This window comes from Vitis riparia, chromosome 6 (assembly GCF_004353265.1).
Source record: "Vitis riparia cultivar Riparia Gloire de Montpellier isolate 1030 chromosome 6, EGFV_Vit.rip_1.0, whole genome shotgun sequence".
Lineage (NCBI taxonomy): Eukaryota > Viridiplantae > Streptophyta > Magnoliopsida > Vitales > Vitaceae > Vitis > Vitis riparia.
Genome location: NC_048436.1, coordinates 3,515,552 through 3,526,574, shown reverse-complemented (window position 1 = coordinate 3,526,574; position 11,023 = coordinate 3,515,552). Strand labels below are relative to the sequence as shown.

Below are 11,023 nucleotides of genomic sequence, written 5' to 3'. Positions count from 1 at the left end.
GGCTGTTCAACAAGATCCCAAGTTTGATTCCGATGAAGAGCAGCAATTTCTAAATCCATAGCTTGAATCCAATTTGGATCCTTGAGAGCTTGTTTGAGTGTATACGGTTCTGAGATCTTTACAGTAGAGAGATCAAAAATGGTCTTCTTCTTGGTTATACCTCGCATTAACCTTGTTGTCATGCGTGGAGCAGGGGAAGGAGAAGGAGGTTGATCCTCATGTATAGCTTCGGGTAAGGTGCTAAAGGCAGGAGTAACAGTAGGACTACTCACAGAATCAGAAGCTTCACTCGTGGAAGGAGAGGAAGAAAGTGAAGATGTGTGGCTGCCATTAGAACAGAAGGTTGGAGAAGGAAAGGAAGTTATAATGGCTGGAGTTAAAGTATCTGTTGAAGTGTCTTTGGTTGGGGAGAGAGGGTGAGTTTTAGCTAGAGGAAATTGTCCCTCATCAAAAACAACATGAGGAGTGATGTAAACTCGTCTGGTCAGAAAGTCAAGACACAAAAACCCTTTGTTGTGAAGACTATAACCAAGAAATAGACTTTGAACAGAACGATATTGAAGTTTGTGACTGTTGTAAGGACGGATGAATGGGTAACACAAGCAGCCAAAGACTCTAAGGGATTTGTAATCCGGAACCTTTTGAAAAAGTGTGAAATAAGGGGAGTTATTTTGGAGTACCTTACTTGGCATTCTATTGATGAGAAATGTAGCTGTCTGGAAAGCATATTGCCAGAATTCCATTGGTAAGGAGGCATGAGCCAACAAGGCCAACCCGGTTTCAACAACATGCCTATGCTTTCGTTCAACTCTCCCATTCTGAGCTGAGTTATACGGACAAGAAAACCGATGAAAAATGCCTGTTTGCTGAATAAACGTCTTGAAAGATCTGAACTCACCACCATTATCAGACTGTAGGCATTTGATTTTAGCATCAAATTGATTTTCTACTTGGAGTTTGAACTTCTTAAAAACAGGAAGGGCTTGGTCTTTTGTTTGAAGAGGATAGAACCAGGTGTACCATGAGTAGTCATCTAGAAACAAGATGAAATATCTAGCACCAGAGGTAGACTTGACTGAGGCAGGTCCCCAAAGGTCAGTGTGAACAAGTTCCAAAGGTTTGGAAGCACGAGAAAGTGAAAGATGAGTAGGTAATCTGTGACTTTTAGCAAGCTGACAAGAGGAGCAAACAGTATTTTTATTCTTTTCAAATGAGACATTACAACTCTGCATAATTTGGGTTACAATGTCAGTAGAAGCATGGCCTAGTCTGTGATGCCATAACTTCACTTTATTATCCAAGATACTGGAATTATGAGAGTAAAACGTAGAAGAATTAGTAGCACCAACAAAGGCTACCTTCTTGCTGTTCATAACAGGGAATCGGTAAAGTCCATTCTCAAGCTGGCCTTGAGCAAGCACCTTCTTCGTATGTAGATCCTTCACAAAGAAACTATTAGACCGAAACTCAATTAAGGCATTATTGTATGAGCAGAATTTAGCAACACTTATCAAGTTTGCTGAAATAAAGGGGACATGAAACACCTTTTTGAGATGAAAAGAATGTGAATCAGAAAATAGACGATGAGAACCAGTGTTAGAAATGGATAGGTGCTTACCATTACCAATTGTCACCTTATCTGTGCCCATGTATGGTGAAGAATTGGTCAGATTGCCCACACTCTGAGTCAGATGATGACTGGCTCCAGAGTCAAGATACCAAGTGTCATCTGCAAGATTATTAGAAGAGGCAACCATAGCAGGTATAGAGTTTGGATTACCAGCATTTGAGGGAGAAGTATTACTGCTCTGAGAGCTTTGATAGGAGATATCAAATCTGTGATAACAGATCTGAACAGTATGACCAAACTTGCCACACAACCGGCATTGTGGCTTCTCAGAGCTGTTGGAATTGTGCCTCCCATTTTGACCATATCGACCCCCTCGACCACGACCTCTGTAGGTATAGTTGCTGGTGTTTGGGGTATGATTCTGTCCTCGACCGCCATTATACCTCCTTCCACCACCTCTGCTATTAGATGAAGAGGCATAATTGGCTGATATAGGAGAGAATTGTTCAAACGAGCTTTGTTGCTCAAGGCGATGTTCAAACGCAAGAAGCATGCTATGAACAGCTTCAATAGAGATCTTGTCATCTCTAATATTAATAGCAGTTACAACTGCATTATAGTCAGATCCAAGTCCGCCAAGGAGATTCATAACCTGGTCTTGTTCTGAGACAGGTTCTCCAATTGCTGCTAGACTATCTGCTGCTCCTTTAACCTTCATGATATAATCGATCATAGACAGAGAACCTTTCTTGGTTGACTGTAACTCGAGCCTTAGCTGCATAATTCTGGCTTTGGAGGAAGATGAGAAGGTTTTCTCCAATGCATTCCAAGCAGAGTGAGAAGAGTTGTGACCAATGATTTGTGCCATGATCGCTGGTGTGAGAGACGAGTAGAGCCAGCTGAGGATCGTTCGATCTTGTCTTCTCCAAGCAACAAAGGCAGGGTTGATCAATCCTGAACTGAGTTCTTTATCTGGATAGATGGAAGATCCGTCTATGAAATCTTCAAATCCATTGGCAAAAACAACATTATCAATCTGAGATTTCCACAGAATGTAATTAGTCCGATCAAGTTTCACAGGTAGAGTATGATTGAGCATCTGATAAGAAGGATGAGATGCCAATGTAATGCTTTGTCCAGATCCAATCGAGTCAGAGGATGAAGAGGATTGAGTGGAAGCGGAAGCCATGATTGGATCTTGAGGAAAGAGATGGAAAACTGAGAAAAAAGGAAGGAGAATACTCACACCTTTGATCGAGAGGCTCTGATACCAAGTTAGAATTTGAGAAGGCAAAACTCTGTTCTCACTCTCTGTAGTTGAGAACCAGAGTGAAAGAGGGTTTTTATATATATTGTTTTAGGAACTCTATTACAAGAAGCACTACAACTGTCATAACAGAAATCAGGTAAAGATCACGTGAGATCTGTAACCACTTCCTCTATCTTTGGCTTATCACTTGAGACTACAAGTGGGATAGTGGGGAAGACCAGGACTGGGTCAGTCTTGTGGAGCCAGGGCGGTTCGGTGCATTTAGAGCTGAAATGGTCCACGTCCATGTCCACCGACCACTCTTTAGGCCTATTGGATTTGGACTTGGTATATTTGTGTGTGCTCAATGGATCCAATTTGCCCAGAGCTCGCAGTCGCAGATGGGTGCTTTTCAATGGGCCTCCAGCATTCTTGCTACCTGGCTGCCAACTTTGATTGATCGCTTTCACCTTCAAACATATTTTTGGTCATACCCTAACCTGCTTTAAATTCGTAAATTTTTTGTTTTGATTTTTATACCAGAGAGGACTCACAACACTACTCCGGTTTAGCATGTTGCTGCAAATGCCTGATAGTTTTTTACGTAAAAAAATGTTTAAAATATAGTAGGGAGATGCAAATGCCTTAACTGAAATGGAGACTCAGTAATGTTAAGGAAATTCAGTTTGTCCAATTTGTGTACCAGAGCTTCTTGGAGGCCCACGTTAATAAACAGACATTAGAACAAGTGCTAGGGCTTAGGTTGAAGTAAATACTGGATGACATTAAACTTTAAGTTAAACTGGTAGCCGGCTTAACATGGTGATATCAAAATTTTGACTTTTTTTTTTAGGAGACTAATATTAAAGAGAGGAAATGAAAAATGAATAATAAAACTTCATTTTGAGTTTAAAAGTTTTTACATTTTCTTAAATTTTATTTATTTTTTAATGAATTAAGAATGGAGAAGAAAAAAGGATGTACAAGCTTCCAATCATTTTTATTTTATTTTATTAAAAATGATAAAACAACTTTAGTTTGTGTTTGATTCAATGAATTACAAATGGAGTGATAAAATGTACAAGTTTCCAATGATTTTTATTTTCTTTTATTTTAATATTTTGCTTCTATTTATAACCTGTTTGGGACGGTTGTCTATTTTTTTTTTTTAGTTGGAAGTTGAAGTCGGAATCAAAGTCACAATTTTTAAAAAGTAATATTAGCATTACAAAAATTTTATTAAACATGAAAGCACTTTTTGTATAAATTAGAATAAAACTTTTATAAGCAACGGTATTCTCAAGGTTGTTTTCTAAGTTATAAGCTCTTCGAATAAAATAACCAAATAGATATCGAACCTATTATTTAACTTAATTTCTTATAAACTAATCTAGATATAATCTTATTAATGGATTAATATTATTATGAATCAAATAAAAGAAATTAATATTTCTTTTTAATTCTTTTATTTTGTTCAAAATTCAAACAAAATTGAAGAGCCTATCAAAATGGAAAATGAGTATGAAACTATCTCATGACATTTTGCTAGGTCAAGAAAGATCATGATCGACGTTGACCAAAGAGCTAGCAAGGAACTAAGGAAGGCATAACCCTCTACAAAATTTCAATTTTTATTTTTCATTTAATTTAATTATTCTCTATAGATATAACATACATGCATCCTCCAAGCATAATGCTTATCTTAGAGATAATTAAAATGTCACTCATAGCCTCATTTAACCTAGACTCATTCTTGAGATCAATTTTTTACTTGACACGTATTTACTCTTCAAAAATATAAATTTTTTACACTATAGTCAAACAGTAGAGACTCAAAAAATAATACCTACTTGCGTGACCAAGTATCAACTATCATTTTGTGTTGGTATTATTGATTAGCTTAGGATAGAGATTAATCTATTGAAAACAAATGAAGGTCTATGTTAACAATAATGAAATGATTAATCATGCATGGAACCGAAATTATGAGATGAAAAAGTTATCACCCTGATAGGAATTTGAAAATTCTGGAGAACTCACATCCAAGGTGGTCCAAAAATTCCTCTTGGTTTCAACCCGCCAAACAGGAAGAAAAATTTCGTTCTGACGTCAATTTGAAAATTTCAACCCATGCATACGTGAAGTTTGACACAATAAAAAGGGACTTTTGCTTTATTGGAGCAAGAGAAATATTAATGGCTGAAATATGTCTGAAAATAATAGTAGACAATTGGGATAAGTAAATAAGAATATATATTGAATTTTTTATTGAAGCCCAGCCCTGTAGAACTCTTTGTTTATGATGGGGTTGTGTCCCAATGTGAGATTGGTGAGACTTGAGGGAGGCCTTAAGTGGGGATGATTTTTAGCTCAAAGTTGACTTGCTTGTCTCTCTCTTGCAATTTCACCATGATTTGTTGTTCCGACGTCTTCAATAGGGACATCATTTGTTATGTTCCCTTATATAATCACTGATCCAATCCAAGGGAGAAAGACTAGAAGAAAGAAGAGTTCGTTTGTTGTGGAGAAATAGGGCAGGAACCACACAAAGGAGAGAGGTTTTTCTTGTGGAGACATTAAACAAAGGGGGATTCCAACATGATTCCAGTGGGTACTTCTAACTGTTTCGTGAATGGATCGCAAGGGCTACAGATGTATGGAATGACTGCTGAAGGTTCGGTTTCTTCTTCTCTTGGAGGCAGCTCGGTTTTGGAGGCTCACTCCTGCTCTCTCGTCTACAGTTTCTCTATTCTCAAAGACAAGGTCCATCAGGTGCAATCCCTGATCAGCATCTTCGTCCCTCCCAATCAAGGCCAACCCGAGTCTATGGCCATGGCCGTGGCCGGCATGGGCAATTTGATTCAAGAAGTTATTGCAGCTGCATCTTCAATGATGTACAGTTGCCAGCAGATGGGTTATGGTGCGGCTCCAGGTAACAGTGGCACCAATCATGGATTGCCCCAGCAAGGCGTTGAGCTCTCAGATGGCAGGGTCTGCGGCGATACTGGTGTTGTCCAAATGGGAGAAGAAAGAGGGCAAGGATTCTATTCCAGTGATCAATCTCTTGACTGGTATGGCGATAACCATAACAACTCTAATACTAATGATCATAGTCGGACTATCATTGTTAGCAACAATGACAAGGTTGAATCGAGGGAATTGCCTCAAGGTTCAACCCAAATGAATGAAGGGTTGGGGGGAGTTTTGCCAAAGACTTTCGATATTGTAGAGTTGGATGCTGAAGATTTGTTAGCCAAGTACACACATTACTGCCAAATTTGTGGAAAAGGGTTCAAGAGAGACGCAAATTTGAGAATGCACATGAGGGCTCACGGGGATGAGTACAAGTCCAATGCTGCTTTAAGCAACCCCACGAAGAATATTGGACGAGAGATGGAAAATAAAGACGATCTGATAAAATTGCCAAGGAAATACTCATGTCCGCAAGAAGGGTGCAGATGGAACCGGAAGCACGCCAAATTTCAGCCATTGAAATCAATGATATGTGTGAAGAACCATTACAAGAGAAGCCACTGCCCAAAGATGTACATCTGCAAGAGGTGCAACCTGAAACAGTTTTCGGTGCTGTCTGATCTGCGAACCCATGAGAAGCACTGTGGCGATCTCAAGTGGCTGTGCTCCTGCGGCACCACATTTTCTAGGAAAGATAAGCTAATGGGTCACGTTGCTTTGTTCGTTGGACACACTCCAGCCATCAATTCTATGTCAAAGCCAGTAAAGTTTCATCAAAATGCATCACGATTGCAATGAGTTCATCAAGATAGATGCTCCTTTTTCTGTCTTCTGCACATGTTAATCTGATGTATCATTTAGTTAATTTTCCTCTAGAAATAGTGAGTTGGTGTGCTGGGATCGATCTGCTGTCATATCCTGAAGGGACTTTGTATTTTGAATAATGAATGTAGAAATGCATAGAACTACTGATCTTTTGTATATTGCAGAAGCTCATAGGACTACTGTGAATTTGGTATTTTACTAGTTATATAACTTTTTAGTGGGAAGGGACTCGTAGGGAGTACTATGATTCCATAGACTTGGGAAGAGATTTCTTGGGAATCTCAGTTTGTGATCGACATGTATGTTGAACAATGTGATCGTCTTTGGAAGTTGCATGAATGTTTGTTGGTCCTTGTAATCTAATACTAAAATGCTTTCAGTTTTCGGCCAAACATTCATGATGAAGTGAACCATTCATTATTATTTCTAGTACTTCAAGTTTTCCAGAGCAACCCACGTGCAGATTGTCAGCTGCTTGATGGATTTTGTGCTAATCATATTTGCTTAATTGTCATTTCAAAGCTAAGTTTGTAAAGGAACCAGCTGAATGATGATGATGATGATGATACATTGATACCATAAAGGTCATGTGCCTAAGAATCCAATCGCAAGATTAATGGTTTCTTCTCAGATGCTTTTCGCACATAATATTGCGTCAGGCTTATGTTCAGTACCATGTAGGCTACCAAGCCATACATTTTTGTCCCATAAGACTGTTTTTACAGTTTTGGATAACTTTTATTTGGATTAATTAGGCCATCAATGGATGAGTATATTTAACTTCCTTCGAATTAACTAATTATTCCTATCAGTTTAGGGTATAGGAAATTGCATATTCTACTTTTAGCTACTAGTTCTTCCGTAAGAAAGGATATATAGATACTAGAGTTGGATGAATTATCCAAAGAGGAAGGTTTAACCATGGCTTGACGACGAAAAATTGGGCATTTCTCATAATAGAAGTATTTATTGGTTTTCCAAGGAAATATTTTGGTCTGGTAGAAACCATTTGAGGGTTTTAATTGATCCCTTCTGAAAAATTAGATGGTTTTCCTGAACAATGCTTTTATTTGTTAAGTAATTTAGATGAATTGTCCCAAGATGATCATTTAACCGTAGCACAAAGATGAAAAATTGAGCATTTCTCATAATAGAAGGATTTACTGGTTGTCCAAGGAAATATTTTGATATAGTAGAAACTATTAGAGGGTTTCAATTGATCCCCTTCAGAGAATTAGATGGTTTTACCAAACAAGGCTTTTGTTTAAGTAACAAGAAGACTATGGACTTAGAAATAGAGAGCTAATCGGAGAAATGACCTTAAATCCTTGTGTATTTACCTCTACTCGATTTGTTTGGGATTAAAAGGAAAATCATTTTATCCCTAAATTATGATCAAATTGGCATATTACCACATCACACCCGTGTTGCCATAGCTATAAGTATAGGTAATTTGCTTTAGTAAAATGATGTTAGCTGCATATATATTCAACAACATAATCGAGAGTATTAGAAGGAGCAATATAAGAAGAGTTAATCTTGAAATGTTAACTTGTTCTTTTCTTCCAAGCATACAAAACCGACTCATATATAATGTGAAGATTTTGAAAGTAATGATTTATGTGGATGTAGCTTCATGGAGAAGGGTCTATGGTGAAAGATAAATTGAGAGGTGATAATAAATAATATAATAAAATAAAATAAAATATATGGTCTTTATGCATTGCAAAACCCATAACACTTGAGAGATGTTTTAAAAACTGAATAATTAATTAGCTTAATTAATAATTTTTAATTGACTAATAATTATATAACACATATATACAGTTAATATTAATATATGTCCTCATATTTAGAAATTAAATTTCCCAACATATGGAACTATTTCATGTTGCAGTATAGCTTCTATGAAGAAGGGTAAGTAGCTAGGACATGGAATATGGCCCAAGTTGTGGCAACGATCTAGCAGCGAAACTACCTCAGATAAGTGGCTTGGCATATATGAGAAAAATCAGAGAAATGGAAAACAAAAGATTTTTTTTTTTTGGTCACCACTGTTGGGCCCATATGTCCATTTTCCTGCTTGCACGAGGTTTACTAGTTTACGGAGCCGAAAAAGACTAAGATACGTAGAGCCAATCTTATCACTTTCTTGGACTGTTGACGAGAAACATTTGTACTAAAAAAAAAACGTGTTTTTATGTATTGATATAAAAATATCTAATAAATGGGAATTCATTTCAAGTTAACAATGTCACTCCCAAATATTTGGACATTTATGCAATCTAGAATAATGTGTTTTTTAATATTAAAGATACCCTCCCTTTTGCCACCTAAGTCTTTGGCTAAGCTTCCAACATGTATTAAAAAAAATTATTTATTTATTATTTATTTATATTTTTCATTTTGTTCTTCATTGAACATTGAAACCCAAAGTAATCAATTTTCATTTGCATTTTTCTTTCTTGAAACCCAAGATCCATGAAACCCTAACTCTTCAACCTTTCCAAAATTCAAAATGCTCCCAATACCTAACTTCTCCTCTAGTCTTCCTCTCATTTTCAGAAACTTAAATCCGAAAACCCTACCTTTCCTTTTCCCAAAAAGTCTTGAAATCCTAAGAATCCTTAACCTTTCTTTTTCTTTCTCTCATTATTCACAACCTAAAATTTGTGCCTTTGTTTTTGTTCATTCTCCTCCTTATTCAAAATTACAAGAGGTTCACTCATTTAAAAAGGAGAAAAAAGAATAAGATATGTCAAACAATTCTTATAAATGACGTTGGTCTCGAACTTTCTTGGAATTTGACGCACACTTTCTTGGAATTTGAAGCATTTTTATTTGGATTCTAATAAGTACTATTCCACAACATTTTCACTATCTCACTGATAACGTAAGGTACTCAGAAAAAAAAATGTATTTTTATGTATTGATATAAAAATATTGACAAAATGGGAAATGAACTTTTTTCATTTCAAGTTAACAAAGCCAGTCCCAAAAATATTTGGGCATTTAAGTACTCTTGACTAATGTGTTTTTTAATACTAAAGATGTCCTTCCTTTTGCCACCTAAGTCTTCGGCTAAACTTCCCACATGTGAATTTTTTTTTTCATTTTGTTCTTCATTGAACATTGAAATCCAAAGTAAAAAAAAAAAAAATCATTTGCTTTTTTCTTTCTCGAAACCCAAGATCCATGAAACCCTAACTTCTCCACCCTCTCGAAAAATTCAAAATGCTCTCAATACCTAACTTCTCATCTAGTCTTCCTCTCATTTTCAGAAACTTAAATCCGAAAACCCTACCTTTCCTTTTCCCAAAAAGTCTTGAAATCCTAAGAATCCTTAACCTTTCTTTTTCTTTCTCTCATTATTCACAACCTAAAATTTGTGCCTTTGTTTTTGTTCATTCTCCTCCTTATTCAAAATTACAAGAGGTTCACTCATTTAAAAAGCAGAAAAAAGAATAAGATATGTCAAACAATTCTTATAAATGACGTTGGTCTCGAACTTTCTTGGAATTTGACGCACACTTTCTTGGAATTTGAAGCATTTTTATTTGGATTCTAATAAGTACTATTCCACAACATTTTCACTATCTCACTGATAACGTAGGGTACTCAGAAAAAAAAAATGTATTTTTATGTACTGATATAAAAATATTGACAAAATGGGAAATGGACTTTTTTCATTTCAAGTTAACAAAGCCAGTCCCAAAAATATTTGGGCATTTAAGTACTCTTGACTAATGTGTTTTTTAATACTAAAGATGTCCTTCCTTTTGCCACCTAAGTCTTCGGCTAAACTTCCCACATACAAAAAAAAAAAATAATTTTTTTTTTCATTTTGTTCTTCATTGAACATTGAAACCCAAAGTAAAAAAATCTTCATTTGCTTTTTTATTTCTGGAAACCCAAGATCCATGAAACCCTAACTTCTCCACCCTCTCCAAAATTCAAAATGCTCCCAATACCTAACATCTCCTCTAGCATTCCTCTCATTTTTAGAAACTTAAATCCGGTGAAACCCTAATCTCTCAATTTCTCAAAAATTCTTGAAATCCTAGGAATCCCTAACCTCTCTTTTTCTTTCTCTCATTATTCAAAACCTAAAATCCGTGCCTTTATATTTGTTCATTCTCCTGCTTATTCAAAATTACAAGAGGTTCACTTATTTAAAGAGCAGAAAAAAGAATAAGATATGTCAAACAAATCTTATAAATGACATTGGCCTCACACTTTCTTGGGAATTTGATGCACACTTTCTTGGAATTTGAAGCATTTTTATTTGGATTCTAATAGGTACTATTCCACAACATTTGTTCAAATTGATGAATGGTAGTTTTTCATTCATACTTTCATTGTTCATGTACAGAGTATATATAGAGGGTAATCACCATTCTAAGAAT

The 11,023-nt window shown here is 36.1% G+C and overlaps 1 protein-coding gene across 1 annotated transcript; it reads left to right on the top strand.

Moving 5' to 3' along the window:
- The first annotated feature begins 5,277 nt into the window (after nucleotides 1-5,277).
- On the top strand, nucleotides 5,278-7,009 carry LOC117915995 (protein SENSITIVE TO PROTON RHIZOTOXICITY 2). The gene has a single exon (XM_034831786.1). It carries the CDS (start codon nucleotides 5,418-5,420, stop codon nucleotides 6,588-6,590), a length of 1,173 nt encoding a protein of 390 aa, XP_034687677.1. The 5' UTR covers nucleotides 5,278-5,417; the 3' UTR covers nucleotides 6,591-7,009.
- The last annotated feature ends 4,014 nt before the right edge of the window (nucleotides 7,010-11,023 follow it).